The 21,300-nt window shown below is 34.3% G+C and overlaps 1 protein-coding gene across 1 annotated transcript in view; it reads right to left on the bottom strand.

The window, feature by feature from the left end:
* Positions 1–21,300, bottom strand: part of PKN2 (protein kinase N2) — a 135,511-nt gene that overhangs the window by 65,449 nt on the left and 48,762 nt on the right. The window contains exons 3-6 of the mRNA XM_036859939.1: positions 16,121–16,275; positions 8,783–8,900; positions 8,306–8,451; positions 8,002–8,215 (exon numbers count right to left, since the gene is read on the bottom strand). Of these exons, the coding sequence (XP_036715834.1) occupies positions 8,002–8,215; positions 8,306–8,451; positions 8,783–8,900; positions 16,121–16,275 (633 nt within the window). The remainder of the gene's footprint in view (positions 1–8,001; positions 8,216–8,305; positions 8,452–8,782; positions 8,901–16,120; positions 16,276–21,300) is intronic.

Raw genomic sequence — 21,300 nt, 5'->3', positions numbered from 1 at the left:
CCTCCTCTTTTTTATTATTGTGGTACTGATGTACCTTCCGGGTGTTGATTCATCTATATTTTTATTTTTACATTCTTTCTATAACATATCTGTTAGTTTCATAGTCTAATTTTATTTTTTACTTTGTTACTGGTTTGTTTTTTTTTTGCCACCCCACACGGCTTGCAGGATCTTGATTTGCGAGCCCAGGGTCGAGTGGAAGCTCCTGCGGTGGGAGCTCTGAGTCCAAACCACTGGACTAACAGAGAACCTCAGACCCCAGGGAATATTCATCAGAGTGAGGTCTCACAGAGATCCTCATCTCAGCACCAAGACCCAACTCTACCCAATAGCCTACAAACTCTAGCATTGGAAGCCTCAGGCCAAATAACCAGTAAAACAGAAACACAATCCCACTAATAATAATAAAAAAAAAATGAGATGGCAAAAAAATATGTCACAAATGAAGGAGCAAGGTAAAAAACTACAAGACCAAATAAAAGAAGAGGAAATAAGCAATCTACCCAAAAAAGAATTCAGAGTAATGATAGTAAAGATGATCCAGAATCTCAGAAATAGAATGGAAGCACGGATTGAGAAAATACAAGAAATGTTTAACAAAGATCTAGAAGAACTAAACAAGAAACACACAGAGATGAATAACACAATAACTGAAATGAAAAATACACTAGAAGGAATCAGTAACAGAATAACGGAGGCAGAAGAACAAATAAGTGAGATGGAAGACAAAATGGTTGAAATAACTACCAAGGAGCAGAAGAAAGAAAAAAAAAATGAAAAGAATTGAGGACACTCTCAGAGACCTCTGGGACAACATTAAATGCACCAACATTTGAATTATAGGGGTCCCAGAAGAAGAAGAGAAAAAGAAAGGGTCTGAGAAAATATTTGAAGAGATTATAGTGGAAAACCTCCCTAACATGGGAAAGGAAATAGTCTCCCAAGTCCTGGAAGCACTAAGAGTCCCATACAAGATAAACCCTAGGAAAAACACACCAAAACACATATTAATCAAACTAACAAAAATTAAATTCAAAGAAAAAATATTAAAAGCAGCAAGGGAAGAAAAACAAATAACATATACAAGGAATCCCCAAAAGGTTATCAGCTGATTTTTCAGTGGAAACTCTGCAGGCCAGAAGGGATGGGCATGATATACTTAAAGTGATGAAAGAGAAAAACCTACAACCAAGATTACTCTGCCCAGCAAGGATCTCATTCAGATTCGATTGAGAAGTCAAAAGCTTTTCAGAGAAACAAAAGCTAAGAGAATTCAGCACCACCAAACCAGCTTTACAACAAATACTAAAGAAACTTCTCTAGGTGGGAAACACAAGAGAAGAAAAAGACCCACAAAAACAAACCCATAACAATTAAGAAAATGGTAATAGGAACGAACACACATATCGATAATAATCTTGAATGTAAATGGATTAAATGTCCCAACCAAAAGACACAGACTGGGTGAATGGATAAAAAACGAGACCCATATATATGCTGTCTACAAGAGACCCACTTCAGACCTAGGGACTCATACAGACTAAAAGTGAAGGGATGGAAAAAGATATTCCATACAAATGGAAATCAAAAGCAAGCTGGAGTAGCAATACCCGTATCAGATAAAATAGACTTTAAGATAAAGACTGTTACAAGAGAAAAGGAGGGACACTACATAATGATCAAAGGATAAATCCAAGAAGAAGATATAACAATTATAAATGTTTATGCACCCAACATAGGAGCACCTCAATACATAAGGCAAATGCTAACAATCATGAAAGGAGAAATCGACAGTAACACAATAATAGTAGGGTACTTTAACACCCCACTTTCACCAATGGACAGATCATCCAAACAGAAAATAAATAAGGAAACACAAGCTTTAAATGACACAATAGACCAGATGGATCTAATTGATATTTATAGAACATTCCACCCAAAAGTGGCAGAATACACTTTCTTCTCAAGTGAATATGGAACATTCTCCAGGACAGATCACATCCTGGGTCACAAATCAAGCCTCGGAAAATTTAAGAAAATTGAAATCATATCAAGCATCTTTTCTGACCACAGTGCTATGAGATTGGAAATCAATTACAGGAAAAAAAACTGTAAAAAACACAACTATATGGAGGCTAAACAGTGCACTACTAAATTACCAAGAGATCACTGAAGAAATCAAAGAATAAATTAAAAAATGCATAGAAACAAATGACAACAAAAACACGATGACCCAAAACTTATGGGACGCAGCAAAAGCAGTTCTAAGAGGGAAGTTTATAGCAATTCAATCTCACCTCAGTAAACAAGAAAAATCTCAAACAATCTAACCCTACACTTAAAACAACTAGAGAAAGAAGAACAAAGAAAACCCAAAGTCAGTAGAAGGAAAGAAATCATAAGGATCAGAGCAGAAATAAATGAACTAGAAATGAAGAAAACAATAGCAAAAATCAGTAAAACTAAAAGCTGTTTCTTTGAGAAGATAAACAAAATTGATAAACACTTAGCCAGTCTCATCAAGAAAAAGAGAGAGGACACAAATCAATAAAATTAGAAATGAAAAAGGAGAAATCACAACTGATACCGCAGAAATACAAAGGATTATAAGAGACTACTACAAACAACTATATGCCAATAAAATGGACAACCACGAGAAATGGACAAATTCTTAGAAAGGTACAATTTTCCACGACTGAACCAGGAAGAATTAGAAAATATAAACAGACCTATCACAAGTAATGAAATTGAAACTGTAATTAAAAATCTTCCAGCAAACAAAAGTCCAGGACCAGATGGCTTCACAGGTGAATTCTATCAAACATTTAGAGAAGAGCTAACACTGATCCTTCTCAAACTCTTCCAAAAATTTGCAGAGGAAGGAACACTCCCAAATTCATTCTACAAAGCCACCATCACCCTGATACCAAAACCAGAAAAAGACATCACAAAAAAATAAAATTATAGACCAATATCACTGATGATCATGATACTAGCAAACAGAAATCCTTAACACTAAGACAACTTGACTATGCTGATTCTTTTTTTTTTTTTAAATAAAAATGTTATCAACTGGAATTCTCAGCACATACTCCTATCCAGTGGAAAGAAAATTCCAGACCTGCAGAAGCCTGGATGGGAGTAATCTGATGATAAGTACTCTTGATAAAAAGTTAAATACAGGTTTCTATACTTCCCAACTCTTTTATTTGCAAATGAAAGTAACAATGTTGACCACATATGTTTTTTTACTGCTCAATAAAAATGTGAATACTGCCACTTAAAAAAAAAAAAAAAAAGAATCCAACAGCACATTAAAAGGATCATACACCATGATCAAGTGGGATTTATCCCAGGGATGCAAGGATTCTTCAATATATGCAAATCAATCAATGTTATACACCACATTAACAAATTAAGGAACAAAAACCATATGATCATCTCAATAGATGCACAAAAAGCTTTTGACAAAATTCAACACCCTTTTATGATAAAAACTCTCCAGAAAATGGGCATTGGGGGAACATACCTCAACAAAATAAAGGTCATATATGACAAACCCACAGCAAGCATCATACTCAATGGTGAAAACTGAAAGCATTTCCACTAGGATCAGGAACAAGACAAGGATGTCCACTCTCACCACTCTTATTCAGCATAGTTTTGGAAGTCCTAGCCACAGCAATCAGAGAAGAAAAAGAAATAAAAGGAACACAAATTGGAAAAGAAGAAGTAAAACTGTCACCATTTGCCGATGATACTATACATAGAAGATCCTAAAGATGCCACCAGAAAACTACTAGAACTAATCAATGAATTTGGTAAAGTTGCAGGATACAAAATTAATGCACAGAAATCTCTGGCATTCCTATATACCAACAATGAAAAATCAGAAAGAGAAATTAAGGAAACACTCCCATTTACCACTGCAACAAAAAGAATGAAATACCTAGGAATAAACCTGCCTAAGGAGGAGAAAGACGTGTACTCAGAAAATTATAAAACACTGATGAAAGAAATCAAAGATGACACAAACAGATGGAGAAATATATCATGTTCTTGGACTGGTAAAATCAATACTGTGAAAATGACTATACTGCCCTAAGCAATCTACAAATTCAATACAATCCCTATCAAACTACCAATGGCATTCTTCACAGAATTAGAACAAAAAATCTTACAATTCGTATGGAAACACAAAAGACCCTGAATAGCCAAAGCAATCGTGAGAAAGAAAAACAGAGCTGGAGGACTCAGGCTCCCTGACTTCAAACTATACCACAGAGCTATAGTAACCAAGGCACTATGGTACTGGCACAAAAACAGAAATATAGATCAATGGTAGAATAGAATAGAATGCCCAGAGATAAACCCACGTACATATGGGCACCTAATTTATGACACAGGAGACAAGAACATACAATGGAGAAAAGACATCCTCTTCAGTAAGTGGTGCTGGGAAAACTGGACAGCTACATGTAAAAGAATGAAATTAGAACACTCCCTAACACCATACGCAAAAATAAACTCAAAATGGATTAAAGACTTAAATGTAAGACGAGACACTATAAAACTTTTAGAGGAAAACATGGGAAAAAACACTCCTTGACATAAACCACAGCAAGATCTTTTTTGACCCACTTCCTTGAGAAACAGAAATAAAAACAAATGGGACTCAAAAGCTTTTGCAAAGCAAAGGAAACCATAAATAAGACAAAAAGACAACCTTCAGAATGGGAGAAAATATTTGCAAATGAAACAATAGACAAAGGATTAATCTCCAAAATATACAAACAGCTCATGGAGCTCAATATAAAAACAACAAACAATCCAATTAAAAAATGGGCAGAAGAGCTAAATAGACATTTCACCAAGGAAGACATACAGATGGCCAAGAGGCACATGAAAGATGCTCGACATCACTAACTATTAGAGAAATGCAAATCAAAACTACAGTGAGGTGTCACCAACCACCAGTCAGAATGGCCATTATCAAAAAAGCTAGAAGCAATAAATGCTGGAAACGGTGTGGTGAAAAGAGAACCCTTCTGCACTGCTGGTAGGAATGATACAGCCACTATGGAGAACAGTATGGAGGTTCCTTAAGAAACTAAAAATAGAACTACCATATGACCCAGCAATTCCACTACTGGGCATATACCCTGAGAAAACCATAATTTAAAAAGAGACATGCACCACAATGTTCACTGCAACACTATTTACTATAGCCAGGACATGGAACCAACCTAAATGTCCATCAACAGATGAATGGATAAAGAAGATGTGGCACATATATACAATGGAATATTACTCAGCCATAAAAAGAAACAAAATTGAGTTATATGTAGTGAGGTGGATGGACCTAGAGTCTGTCATACAGAGTGAAATAAGTCAGAAAGAGAAAAACAAATAACGTATGCTAACGCATATCTATGGAATCTAAAAATAAAAAAATATGGTACTGATGAATCTAGTTGCAGGGCAAGAATAAAGAGGTAGACATAGAGAATGGACTTGATGACATAGGGTGGGAGGGCAAAGCTGGGATGAAGTGAGAGTAGCATCAACATATATACACTACCGGATGTAAAATAGTTGGCTGGTGGGAAGCAGCAGCATAGCACAGGGAGATCGACTCAGTGCTTTGCGATGACCTAGAGGGGTGGGATAGGGAGGGTGGGAGGGCGGCTCAAGAGGGAGGGGATATGGAGTCATATGTATGCATATGGCTGATTCACTTTGTTGTGCAACAGAAACTAACACAGTATTGTGAAGCAATTATACTCCAATAAAGATTAAAAATATATATATACACACACACACACACACACACACACACACACACACACACACATATACAGAAAAGGAAACAAGGAGAGAATAAAAAAGGTAAACTAGAAAAATTCGATCAAACACAAAAGAAAGCAAAAGAATTCAGGAAAAAAAGATTAAGACTTACAGAAAACAATTAGCAAAATGGCTGATGTAAGTTTTTTTGTTCTATAATAATGAATTTGGCTGGTTTATTTCCCTGGTTCTTAAGAGGGAGCTTTTAAACCCTTGCAATTTCCCTAGTAAAAGCAGCATCTTTCTTATTCACGGTGGACTCCTTAGACCACAAGTGAGTTTATGCTAACAAAGTGACTCTCGGTAGGCCCATACACAGTTCCAGAATGGAGGCTGGCTATACCATAAAGACCAACTACATAGTTAGAGGGCTAGTGCTTTGAGCCACATATCAACCTGACCTCTGGTCTTTCAGAAAAAGGTGGGGGGCTGGAGATTGACTTCAATCAAAGTGGCCAATGATTCAATCACTCCTATGTAATAAGGCCACAAAAAAAATTCTGAATACTCACAGCTAAAGCAAGACTCCTGGCTGGGGACACAAACTGATGTTCTGAGAGGGTGCTGCATACTGAAAGCAAGGAAACTTTAGGTACCCTGCCAGATCTCTCCCTAAGTGTCTCTTCTTTGGTCCTAATTTGTAGCCTTTATAAGAAAACTGTAACTGTAAATATAGAGCTTTCCTGAGTTCTGTGAGTTGCTCTATGGAATTACTGAGCATGAGGTGGTAGTAGGAACCCCTGAATTTGCAGCCAGTTGGTCAGAAGTGTGAGTGTTTGGGGAAACTCTAAGCTTGCAGCTTGTGTCTGAAATGAGGACAGTCTTGTGGGGGACTGTGCCATTAACCTATGAAATTTGACCTAACTCTGGGGAGTCAGCGTCAGAATTGCATTACACTTTATCAGTAATTATCTTAAACATATATGGATTAAACTGCTCAAATTAAAGGCAGAGAATGGCAGAATGGATTAAAATACACAAACCCAAACCATGATCAAATTATATGCTGTCTAAAAGAGATTCATTTTAGATCCAAAGACACAATCAACTGAACGAGAATGAATAGAAAAAGATATTTGTGTAAACAGTAACTAAAAGAGAACTGGAATGGGTACACTAACGTCAGACAAAATACTTTAAATCCAAAATTGTTACAGGAGAAAAAGGATATTATATTTTGATAAAATAGTCAATCCATTTAGAAGATATAAAAATTATAAACATATATGCACTTAACAGAGCCTGAAAATATATGAAGCAAAAATTTACATAACTGAAAGGAGAAATAGGAAAGTCTACAAAAATAGTTGGAGACTTTGCTACCTCACTGTCATTAATGGACCTAGAAGGATGGCAATAATAAAAAAAAAAAAGGGAAAATAACAAGTGTTGTTGAGGATGTGGAGAAATTGGAACCCCTGTCAATGTAAAATGATGCAGCCCCCATGGACAACAGTTTGATGGTCCCTCAAAAATATAAACATAAAATTACCATATGACCTAGTAATTATACATCTAGGTATATTCCCTAAATAACTGAAAACAGGTGTTCAAACAAAAACCTGCACACAAATATTCATAGAAACACTATTCACAGTAGTCAAAAGGTGGAAACAACCCAAATGTCCATCAAACAGATAAATAAAACCAGATATATACCTGTACAACAGAATATTACTTAGTCATAAAAAGGAATGAAATATTGATACATGTTACAAGAAGAATGAACCTTGAACAGTACAGAAAGTGAAAGAAGTCAGACACAGAAAGCCACAAATTATACAACTCCATTTATAGGAAACATCTATAATAGACAAATCTATAGAAACAGAAACCCAATAGTGATTGCTAGGGGTTGAGGGGAAAGGGGGAATCGGGAATGACTACTTAATGGGTACTGTGTTTCCTTCTGGGGTGATGAAAATACCCTGGAACTAGAAACTGGTTATAGTTATACAACAGCATGTATATACTAAATGCCTATGAGTTGTGTATTTTAAAATGGTTAAAATAATAAATTTTGTTACGTGTACCTTACCACAATATTTAAAAATTCTGTGAACACATTTTAATTCATTTATTAAACTAGAACCAGATGTAGATTAAAAATGCACGAAAAATAAAAAAAAAATCAGGATGATATATGCTACATACCTGTTAGTGCTGCTGGTTTGGATAGGGTACTATATTGGTTTTGTGTAGATATCATACTTTGACGTGGACTTAGTGTTGGTGATGCAACAAGTGAAAGCTCCTCAATAATAATACTGCTTTTGGGATGATTTTTGGGAAGTTCATTTAATCTTTGCTCTAATGAATACTTCAAAAGGTCCAACTTCTGACTTGATTCATTAAATCTTGCTTGAGCCTTAAACAGGGAAAAGACAATGGTGTCATTTAAATAGTTATATTCTTTGACTAATATATTTATTAAGTTAAAATTTTTATTTAAAATTACTTCTGAAAGTGCTTTTCTGTCTGTTACTTTTCCTGAGCCAAGTAATTTCATTACATTCTTTGCACCTTCTGCTACTGCAAACTCTATCCTAAAATGATGCCTTAATTCTTCCATCCGAAGTTCAAGAGGACTTATGACAGGTTTGGCTAGAGGGGGACAAAAAAAAAAAGTTAATTGAACCATTTATTTGACTTTCTAATACGTAGGGATTAAAACTCAAGAAAAAGAAATAAATTCTTACAACATTAAAAGTTAGTTCTTAAAAGTCAATAAACACTGAAGTAAATACTTAATAGACACAATATTAAAATACAGTCTTTCATTTTAGCCATCAAAACTCAAAGATAAAAACTCAAGATAAAAAAACAGAATGCCTCGTCCTCCTTAATTTTGAACCACCACTTCTTTCCTTAAAATTTATTTAGCACTATATATGCCCATAATAATAAGAATGATAATTTATCTCTGTTCCATCACCATTATCAAAAGCCAATTCATTGGTCTGGACTGCCTGAAGAATCTGCATTCGTATCACTTCTATTTTTGTCTTGCTGTCTTGGAGCAGCTGTTGAGCTGTGCCATGGAGTTTCCGATCCTATTAAGAATAAGTTTGAAAAGGTAAGCAGATACAGAGACAAATAAACCATTTTTATAATTTCTAAGTAAGATCAAATGACATCAGCAAGTGAAAAACAAGGGTCAAAAGAATACTGTGAGCTCTATAATATATATACTTGGGGTAGATACATTTATTTTGAAAAGCATCAAACTGATAGGGTGAAAAAATAAGAAAAACAACTCCATCAGTTAAAAGTTAGGGAGTAAGTTATAGTGAATAAACTTCTATCATGTCTAAAGACTTCAAGAAAGGCCCTGATAAGTGAAATAATGTTACTGTCCTACCTCCCAGTTTAGTTCCAGTAATACTGAATCACAAAAAACTTACCATTTAATGACCCACCCAAAGATGTCCATGTGGCAATCCCCAGAACCTTGTGAATGTTACCTTACATGTGAAAGGGAAATTAAGATAGCAGATGGAACTGAGGTTGTTAATCACCCAATCTCAAAATATAGAGGTTATCCTGGATTATCCAGATGGACCCAATGTAATCATAAGGGTCCTTAAATGTAGAAGAGGAAGGCAGAAGAGGAGGTCACATGAGAAGAACCGGAGCCACTGTTTCTGGCTTCAAAGACGGAGGAAGAGGGCCACGAGCCAAGGAATATGGGCAGCCTCTAGAAGATGGAAAGGGTAAGGAAACGAATTTTCTCCTACGTCCTCCCGAATGTGAAATCCATTTCGGACTTCTCAATTATAAAACTGTAATGTAATAAATTTGTGTTGTTTTAAGCCACTAAATTTGTGATAATTTGATACAGCAGCCACAGAAAACTAACATAGGATTTTTTTCAAAAGTTTCATGAGAAAAGTAACAGAAGTTAATGCCATCTCCTACTTAGTTATATTAGTTGTCAAAGTCTAGCAGGCTTCAATCCACAAAAAAGAAATGATAAAACTAAGCATCAAGTTAGGAAGCACTTATTCACAAGAAAGACCAATTTTTGCATATTATTTAAGCATCTCTACTTTTATCACTGAGGCAGTCAGTATTAATCTGGAAATAAAATAGAATACAATCAACCTATATTCTCCAGAAGACTCAAAACTACTAGCTAAGAGACAAGCATCAGATGTGCAGCATCATATCAATAAATCAAACACACACAGTATATCATGACACTGAATTAAGGGGAGGATGGAGATACTTGTGATGGGAGAGACAATATATACGAGGAAAAAAAAGTGAACTGAAATATATCACGTTTAACACCAATACAACACATTAAAAAAGTGAGCTGATATATATCACATTAAACACCAATATAACAAGTTAAACACGTTATATACAGTGGAGGAAAAAGCAATTAGCAAATTTATGAATTTTTCTTTCATTTCTCTCCTGTTCCCATGGTCACTCATTTAGGGAAGAGTTTCTGGTCAGATTTTGTTCTTTATTAAATAAAATATTTGGATTTCACATTGAGTTGGGCTTAAATAGTTTACTAAGTCCCTTAAGTATTCATTTACAACATGAAGCACACACACACACTATACTTTTTTAAAATTATGCTTTACCATTAAGAACACTAGCTTGAATCTGGTGTTTGTCTATGACTCATTAGATATGCTTTTATGAATATACCTATTAACCTTCCAAATTTAAAATAAAAATACTTTTTAATTCCTCTTGTTATCCAGTATTAGGAACATCAAACTGAAGATTTGAAATAACTTTTCTATTTCTCTGAGACCAGATTAGAGTAAGAGAAAACGTTAGTATTTCAAAACTCCTAATTTAATGGGACAAATAGGTTTCTTGAAGAAACTATGTAAGCAGGGATACCATTCTCTAAAATACAGAGCTTCTGTAAGCATTAGATAAAACTAAAATTATATTGTCTAGCATATGATTGGCATTAAAATGTTCTCTTTTAGAGGAATAAAAATAATGATTAATTATAGGATCTCAATGAAGTTCTAATGTAAAAGTATAAATATTTATATATGCTTTTCAATTAAGCTACTCCTTTTATTATTTTATCACTATGCGAAAAGACAGTAGTTCTGTCATTTACTTCTTTAGAAATGCCTTTCTTAACTATTTCAATTCAACGTGCAAGGAAAAGCATTTGTATTTCATTTTAAAAAGTAAATGATTTTTCCCACACAGATTTCTGGAAGATGTGCATAGATGTCAAAGTATGATAAAGGTTTTTAAAACTGACATTGGATATTACCTATCACAGGCAATTTACAGTTACTACATGTCAGTCTTATGCTTTCCAGCATTCAATGAATTTTTATTGTCAGTTTTATGCTTTCAGGCATTCAATGGATTTTTGTGTTGAGCACCTAGTATGTTGAAGACAAGAGTAAAGCTAGATCCAAAGCATATGAACTGGTTTATATATTAGAGAAATACTGGCTTTTATGCTAAAACTATGAGAAGATTTTTACATATATAGGTTGAACCATATGAACATGCCAATATCTGATTCTGAACTAAAAAAACAGCAATTTCATATGGTTCAAACTAACAGACTAGATAAAGTTGTTAACTATTAGTAATTAGCATACTACATTCTACAAATAATTATATTTCAAATGTACAATATTTTACAATTATAAATAAAAATAAAGTACATTTTATATTTTCAAATTATATTTTTTTATTTTATAAAAAATAACTTTTTGTTTTAAAAGTCAGTGTGATATTGTAAATAATAAAGTACACTATACACACGGCTTTCAGAAATAAATAAACCAATCATTATCTTTATTTTTCTATCACGTATTTATGGCTTACTTTGCATGAATTAAATGTTGCCACATCCAGTAAAAATACAAAGATTAATCAGTTAGAATGTTACCCTATAAAACTTATAGTTTGAAGAGATACAGATATTATTATAGGTAACAGAATGTTAAAAGTAGTCACAGAAAAATTCACAGGAAGATGGGATCAGTTTTAGTGGAAAGAATCCAGAAAAATTTTGTGAGCTTTTAATATAGGTAAGACTGGAATATGTCAATTTTGGAAGATCTGAGAAAGGGAGGCCTAGATAGATGGTCCAGTACTTTCAAATGAGGAAACAGAAAAGACTTGGAAGCATTTAAAAAAAGAAAAAAAAATTGATAGAGGCTAGAAAGAACCCCAGATATTAATAAATAGCTTAGTTTGTCATATGAATATATGAACAGGAAACATTTCTTCAGCATGTCTTATCAAGTCCTCAGAGATTATTCTGAAAACCAGTGGTACTACTTAGCCATGAAATGTACATTCTAATGTTGAAAATAGATGATAAAGAAATTGATTGTATAAATTATTATTTCAGGCAGTGGTAATGCAAGTGAAAGGGATAAGGAAAGACATGGGTTGCTATTTTACATAGGATAGTAATGAAGAGTTTGCTGAAGTGGCAGCATCTGAGTAGAGATTGTAATGAAGTGAGAGAGAAAGCCATGAAAGTACTTGGGAGAAGACCTATCTAGGCAGAGACAGTAAATGCAAAGACCCTGAGGTAAAAGTGTCCTTGTTATGTCCAAAAGATAGCAAAGAAGTCAACATGGCTAGAGGGTAATGAGAGAAAATGAAAGAGTTTTGGAAGATAACATTGGAAGGTAGCCAGGGGTAAATCATGTATGAACTTGCAGAATCACAGTAAGGACTCTGGATTTTGTTCTAAAATAGCTAGAAAGCCACTGGAGGGTTTTGAACAAGCGTGTGAAAATATCTGACTTACCTTTTGAAAGGACAACTCTGGCTATAAAATGTACAGGGGTAATAATTTTATCATACAGAATCCAATAACCAGAGTTCTGAAGAGGACTATCTATTGCCAAGCTGAGTTAATCATACCTATCACTAAATTTGCTCCCCATTATGAATTACCTATCGTTGTGAAGGATACCACCATTCATCAGTCTGTTCACATAACCAATCTAAGAATCATCTTCAATTCTTCCTTCTTCCTCATATCCAGACATCACATACTTATTCTACCAAAATTGCTTGACTCTCTCTTCTTTGCTTTCATTGCTGTTACAAGAGGCATTAAGCATGTTTAACCTGGACTACCACAAAAGCCTCCTTAAACTTGCTGCCTGTAAACTTGACCCTCTCTAATTAATTCTTCAAGTCTGAGGAAGATGGATGTGAACTTTCTAAACTGTAAATCTGATCGTGTATTTTCTTTGCTAAAAGTCTTTCAGCAACTCCCTACACCTTATAAGATAGAATTTCAACTGCTTACTTTTGTACAAAGTACTTTATAATCTGGTTTGCCTTTCATTATGCTACACCTCTCACTATACTTCATTTGCTTAAAGCTCTTCTGGTGGGGAACAGAAAAAGTTCTGTTTGACTCATCTGAAGGACTTTTCCCAAATGAAATGTGTCTTTCTGGAGATTCAGATGTTACCCCAGTAGGGCATAGCCTTTCACTGAAAATAACTGCTAGAGTTGATGACTGTTACCATTAGAAGTGCATCCTACCTACCCTCAGGTATGTCGGATAAGAAATTGCCATACGAAAGCACTTCCTTAGAGCAAGCCACTCTATCCCACAGTTCCTTAGCCTGTATATACTGGGCTTACCCACATCACTATCTCTAGAAAGTAATTCCTTCTTAAACTCTAAATCATCCTTCAAATCTTATACTAAGACTTTAATTATTTCTTCTGATACTTAAGTGATTCTTCTCCACTGTGCTTCTAAGTAACTTGAACATACCATTATTATATAATTGTAGTTATTTACAAGTGAGATCTGCTTTTTAGTGTGTCTCTTGAAAGGAGGATATTATCTGTTGAGTACCTACTACGTATAAGACACTATTTTTATTATATTCATACTCCAGAGCCCAGCATAATAGTTATCAAACTGTTAACTCCTTAATGACTAAATTAATATTCTACATAACTTCAATGTACAACTTTCCCTATTCTCATAAAGATATACTTTGACCCTATGAGAGGTTTAAAGATGAGAAATGAAACAGTTACGACCAAATCTCGACAAGAATAACTGGCAGGCCTACCTCCGAGACTATAGCAGCTGTTAATATGCTCTGGACCTCCACTTGACCCCTTCTCAAATTAATGGACCTCCTAATTAAAAATAAAAGGCTACTGGAACTTATCTATTTGTTTTAGCAGGCTTACTAGTAGCCCTGTTTATTTTGGACTTGTGGTTATCGTAAGTTATCTATTTCCCTTTTAATACATCCATAAACCTGTTAAATTTGGGAAGGGGGGTGTTGGTTACAGACCACTTTGAGAATACAGTGAAACCTATGACCCTCTTATTCATCCATTTATCAATATACACACTCACTTTTCCTATAACTTCAAAGGACTCATGAACCTCTCAATCTAATCCATCAACCATAGGTTAAAAAACCTTACTCCAGAGGTGTTTTAATTTTAAAACACTCAGCATAATATGGTGCATTCACAGTTCCAAGAACACAGTATTTACCTTAAAAAAAGAAAAAAAACCCAAAATAACATTTGATAAAAATGAAAAAAAAAAAAACCCAAACTAAAGGTCAATACTAAAAACAATAGAAAAACCAACTCTACCATCCCATAATAAACGTTCAAAGTTAGTGAAGTCCCATAATAAATGTTCAAAGTCAGTGAAGTAGTATACTATCAAGTATCGGATCATGTAAGTAATACATCAAGTAGGAATAAATACATTTCTCTAAAAATAATTTAGAAATTATTTTGAAATATGGCACATAATCGAACTAATTTTCATAAATAAGTTAAAAAAAATCTTATTTATAACATATACACATTTCTCTCTTTTCAGCGTCTTCACAAATTTCATTTGAATGGGTACGTAGGTTACTTGGCTCCAAGCAAAGATTCCTACTGTCCCCTCCACTCCCCCCAATTTCAAATTCTTCCTAAACTTAAAAAACAAAAAGAAATACCTAAACCTTTTATTCTGAAATTACTTAAGATCTATTAAAATATGGAAGAAACTGATTTGCAGAGGCAAAAATCTTTAAAATAAATGAGTTGAAAGTAGAACGGTGGATTTTATAATAAATCAACCTTTCTAAGACTTTTTGCAAATTATAAAACTATAGAACCTTAGATTGGAAAGAACCTTCATGTTAATCTGGTTCAGTTGTTCCTATCATTTTCTCTTCTACATTATATCTCAGAAAAAGGACACATTCCTATTAGTAACAAGTGTTCCCCATAACACTGGTTTTCAATTAGGAGTTACATGCCCATACCAGATTCCCTGAGAACCCAAAGATCTAGTCCAAACAATCATTAATGATAGAACGTCTTCTCTTTTCATTTGTCCTTTCTTAAGGATCTGTATGTAGTGATGGAAAATTCATTACAGCCAAAACGTTTTTAAGTAAATTTTTTGTTTTAGAATAATTTTAGATTTACAGAAAAGTTGCAGTTTTCTGTGGAGAGTTCCTGTGTACCCTTTACTCAGACAATTTTACTTAAAATTTTTTTATTGATTGATTTTGATAGAAATAATTTTAAAAATAATATTTTAGAAATCTTTTGTTTCCAATTTGTTGTATTGTCAATACACAGATTTGGAGGCTAAAATGATCTCAGAAATCCTAATACAGTGTTTAAACAGCAAAATCATGAAAAGCACAAAAACGCAAAAAATGTGGTACTAAATAGACGATGAAAAGGATACTTGTTTACAGTATAAGAGCTTAAACAAGAAGAGTATCATCTTGTTCAACATCAGCTGTGAACGTTCACATCAGATAACTCAAATTTTTACCCCTCTGTGCATTGCCCACAAATGACTGTGAAAGTGCCACAAGTACTGATGTTGGGTTTCAAATAAAATGTTTTTTTTTTAATTAATTAATTTATTTATTTATTTTTGGCTGTGTTGGGTCTTCGTTTCTGTGCGAGGGCTTTCTCTAGTTGGGGCAAGCGGGGGCCACTCTTCATCGCGGTGCGCACGCCTCTCACTATCGTGGCCTCTCTTGTTGCGGAGCACAGGCTCCAGACGCGCAGGCTCAGTAGTTGTGGCTCACGGGCCTAGTTGCTCCGCAGCATGTGGGATCTTCCCAGACCAGGGCTCGAACTCATGTCCCCTGCATTGGCAGGCAGATGCTCAACCACTGCGCCACCAGGGAAGCCCCTCAAATAAATTTTATCAGGTAGGTTAATTCACACATGTGGAATTTGTGAATAACAAGGATTGACTGTATACACACTTACATTTATTTACTGTACTTACCTTTGAAGAGCCATTTGAATACATCTGTATCATGTTCTCTGCACCTTGTTTTACTTTAAGTTCTATATCCAGTTGTTTTTGTAAGGCCATCAGTCTATTATTGCTGGTGGAACAACGAGGGTCACTACTGGGAGTATCTGGAGTCCTTGGGCAATCTGTAAGTTAAATAGTATATTAAAAATTATTTACTAGGACCAATTGTTGCGTAAAATTGGAAGTTAATATTTACAAAGAATAAAGAATTACAAGGTTTGAGATGAGCTTGAAGTCACTTAAATGGAATCTCCTCTACTAAAATAATTACCTATACATAGGACTAAGGGTACTTCAAATATAATGCTAGCATTAATTAAAATAATCTAAGTGTATGCATAAAAGCCTTCACGTTTTGCTTTCTACTATGATGGCAGGGGGTGTAGGAAGACCAAAAATTCAAGTCCATTGCTTTTCATAAAGCATACCATGGTGCTTCTATTTTGAAACAAAAACAAAAACTTCAAATAGAACACTCTAATTAATCTCAGTAATCCATTATTGTTGAAACACATCTAATAATTCTACCACGTATCTAAATTTCTTCATATTGAAGTTATTTTGTGTTTTATCCACACCAGGTCTCTAGATTAAAAAAAAAAAAGCTAGACTAGGGTAATAGACCTGGTTTAGTTATAAGTAGCTTGGTAATCACCAGAAAACTGCTTAAACTGCAAGTCATTTAACCTTTGTGCTTCAGGGTTCCCTTCTCTCCCTAATAAAAGATGGTGTGACTAACCAATTTTAATAAATGTTTCATATTTGGTTTTATACTTCTTTAAAAAAAAAGTCACTAGTTCAAAAACATTTAAACATAACTTGTTAATTAACTTATAAAAATACAGATGCTATGTTAGATACTGATATAAAATAATATTATTTTATCATTTACATACTACTTTACAAGGTCTAAGTCCTGATCTAAGGGCTTTATTGACTCATTAATCCTCATAACAGCCCTGAAACAAGTATTACACCTATATTACTGAAAAGAAAACTAGAGCACAGGGAAGTTAAGAAACTTGCCCAAAGTCATACAGGTAGTAAGTCAGTTCTGTTCCAAAGTCTAGCTTAATAATTGCTGTGCTATGCTGCCTCTTTGCCATTTAAAAGCCTTGTAAACAGCTATACTAAATGCTGTATGTGTGTATACTTACATATATAACAGCATAATTATACACACACACAAATATGTGTATGCATGCATATTAATCCTTAAAATAACATTTTGAGACACATATTATCCACACTTTATATATCAGGAAATAGGTAAAGTTACAGTTATTAACTAGGATTCAAATTCAAGAAAGGTTTCTATTGCTACTGAATTCCCAAATTACAAATGAGCTGCTCCAAAAGTTGATTTTTATAAGTTGACATATGCTTAAAGAAAACTACTATAAAAGGTAGATAAGCTTTCAGACCAGGCACACAAAAGAACTACTTAACATATTGCTATGGTTGGAATGTTTGTGTACCCCCAAAATTCATACATTGAAGCTCTTACATGAGGGTACTTGGAGGTGAGGCCTTTGGGAGGTAATTAGGTCATAAGGGCAGTCTCCCTGTTATGCAAGGATATGGTGAGAAGACACTGTCTACACACCAGGAAGAGGGCCATCACCATAACTCTGACCATGTTGGCACCTTAATCTCAGAGTTCTCAGCCTCCAGAACTATGAGAAATAAATTCTTGTTGTTTAAGCCATCTAGTCTATGGTATTTTGTTAAAGCAGCCTAAACTAAGACATAAATAAATACACACACACACACACACACACACACACACACACACACTCTCTCTCTCTCTCTCTCTCTCTCTCTCTATAGTGGCTGTGCCTAGGTCTGAATCTCAGTTTTGGCACTGAGATTTAGTACAAACCATGTGATATGGGATAAATTACTTAACAGCTCTGTGCCTCATTTTCCTCATCTGTTAAATAGTGAAAATAACATCTACCTCACAGGATTATTGTGACTAAATAAGTTATGTGTAAAGAGGTTAGAAAAGGCCATGGTGCATAGTAAATATCCAGTAAACAGTAACTAGTACTAGTCAGTGTACAAGTGTTAAGTATATCTCTGTTGAGTCCATAAATGAAGTGCACATTTATAGCAATGACTGAAAAGTGCATTCAGATCTGTGAACAGTTAGGTTTTCTCCCCCACGTCCTGTTTTTTTTTTTTTAAACATAAATGATACAAGACTCTTGGAAGAAACTGAAATTATACAAAATTTGGTACATAAAGTTAATTTATAGTAAGCACATTTTTAAAAAGAACTGGAATGCATTCAGAGTAGAAGGACCTCAGCTGAGAAAAGTATGGAAATTTGTTGTCTGTAAAATACTTGATGGTCTTTAGCCTAGGGTAAGAGAAATGATTCTTGCCTAAACATTTAAACAACTGTCTATGAAAGAAGCTGTCCTCTTACTATCTCCTCACAGGGCAGAGAATTAGAACCAAAGGGTAAATGTAGTGAGTGCAAAAATTTTATCCCAGGATAAAGAGAAATTCCTTATAAAATTAAATGGTTTGCCTTAAAAAATGTAATAAAATCCCTTGTCTCTGGAAGCATTTATATAGAAGCTAGATTACAAACCATTAAAGATACTATATAAGAAATTCTTGCACATTAAAGAAGGTTGTCCAAGACACTGAAATACCCATTGATTCTATCGGTCTGTGAATTCGTAATAATATTATAATATCTAACACTGTTTTCATGGAAAAGTATACCTTCAGTTTTAATAAGAACTTTAAGAACATAAGAAATGACACAACGGTTAAGAGTCTGGGCTCTTGAGGTCAGAATGTCTGGGTTAAAATCCTGTGATTGTTACGTATTGGTGTGATCTTGATCAGATACTTACTTAATATGTGTTACAGTTATCTAACCACAAATTTGGGGTTACTGTGAAGATAAATCCTGTACAGTGCTTAGGCTAAAGTGTAGGGCTCAATAAAATTACCTGTCAGGGCTCAGTTAAGCAGCTATTTCTGCCATCTAATCTTCAAAGGAACTAACAATGGTTTGTAATATAACCTTATTTTAGAAATAAAAAAGCAAACTCGAGAGGTTAAGTAATTTGCAATGGTCACAAAAGCATATGCCAAGCCAGAAATTTAACTTTAGAAATGTCTTGTTTCATAAAGACCACTTTTTATTCATTTAGAAATTAGAGAAACACTTCGCTGTCTTTCTTAGATTTCACCTATTTTCCCTTTCAACCTGCTATTTTTCTTCCTTCCAGTTTTTTCTTTTAAAATTTTAAAAAATTTTAATACAATTTTTAAAGGTTACTTTCCATTTACAGTTATTACAAAATATTGGCTATTACTGGTGTTGCACAATACATCCTTGAGTCTTACACCAACAGTTTGTACCTTCCACTCCCCCACACCTATACTGTCTCTCCCACCTTCCCTCTCCTCACTGGTAACCACTAGTTTATTCTCTATATCAGTCAGTCTGCTTCTTTTATGTTATATTCACTTGTCATATTTTTTAGATTTCACATATGAGCAATATCATACAGTATTTATCTTTCTGTCTGACTTACTTCACTTAGCATAATGCCCTCCAAATCCATCCATGTTGCTGCAAATGGCAAAATTTTGTTGGCCATTTTTATGGTTAAGTAGTATTCCGTTGTATGTATATATACCACAGCTTCTTTATCCATTTATCTGTGGATAGGCACTTAGGTTGTTTCCATACTTTGGCTATTGTAAACAATGCTGCTATGAACATTGGGGTGCATCCATCTTTTTGAATTGGTGTTTTTGTTTTTTTCAGATATATATCCAGGAGTGGAATTACTGGGTCATATGTATTTCTATTTTTAGTTTTTTGAGGAACCTCCATACTGTTTGCACCAATTTACATTCCCACCAACAGTGTATAAGGATTCCCTTTTCTCTACCCCCTTACCAACATTTGTTTCTGTAGACTTTTTGATGATAGTCATTCTGACAGGTGTGAGGTAATATCTCTTTGTGGTTTTGGTTTGCATTTCCCTGATGATTAGCAATGTTGAGCATCTTTTCATACACCTGTTGGCCATCTGTATTTTCTCTTTGGTAAAAGGTCTATTCAGTTCTTCTGCCCATTATTTATTTATTTATTTATTTTTAATGTTGAGTTGCATGAGCTGTTTACATATGTTGGGTATTAATCCTTCATTGGGTCATATCATTTGCAAATATTTTCTCCCATTCAGTAGGTTGTCTTTTCGTTTTGTCAATGGTTTCCTTTGCTGCGCAAAAGCTTTTTAGTTAGGTTCCATTTGTTTCCATATAAATTCTAAAATTATTTGTTCTAGTTCTGTGAAAAATGCTATTGGTATTTTGACAGGGATTGTACTGAATCTGTAGATTGCCTTGGCTACCATGGTCATTTTAACAATATTGATTCTTCCAATCCAAGAACACAGTGTATCTTTCTATCTGTTGTGTCATCTTCAATTTCATTCAACAGAGTCTTTAGTTTTTGGAGTACAGTTCTTTTCCCTCCTTCGTTAGGTTTATTTGTAGGTATTTAGTTCTTTTTGATGCAATGGTAAACAGATTGTTTCCTTAATTCTCTTCCTGATAGTTCATTGTGAATGTATAGAAATGCAACAGATCTCTCTGTATGTTAATTTTGTATCCTGCAACTTTACCGAATTCATTGATGAGCTCTAATAGTTTTCTGGTGGCATCTTTAGGATTTTCTATGTATAGCACCATGTCAGTTGCAAACAGTGACAGTTTTACTTCTTCCTTTCCAATTTGGATTCCTTTTTCTTTTTTTTCTCTGATTGCTATGGCTAGAACTTCCTAAACTATGTTGAATAAAAGTGGTAAGAATGGGCATTCCTGCCTTGTTCCTGATCTTGAAGGAAATGCTTTCAGCTTTTCACTGTTGAGTATGATGTTAGCTGTGGGACTGTCATATATGGCCTTTCTTATGTTTAAGTATGTTCCCTCTATCCTCATTTTCTGGAGAGTTTTTTTTATCATAAATGGATGTTGAATTTTATCAAAAGCTTTTTCTGCATCTATTGAGATGATCATATGGTCTTTATTCTTCAGTTTGTTAATACTGTGTATCACACTGATTGATCTGTGGATATTGAAAAATCCTTGCATCCCTGGGATAAATC

Source organism: Balaenoptera musculus, chromosome 1 (assembly GCF_009873245.2).
Source record: "Balaenoptera musculus isolate JJ_BM4_2016_0621 chromosome 1, mBalMus1.pri.v3, whole genome shotgun sequence".
In the NCBI taxonomy this organism is placed as follows: domain Eukaryota; kingdom Metazoa; phylum Chordata; class Mammalia; order Artiodactyla; family Balaenopteridae; genus Balaenoptera; species Balaenoptera musculus.
The sequence above is the reverse complement of the archived record's forward strand: the minus strand, read 5'-3'. Positions and strand labels throughout refer to the sequence as shown.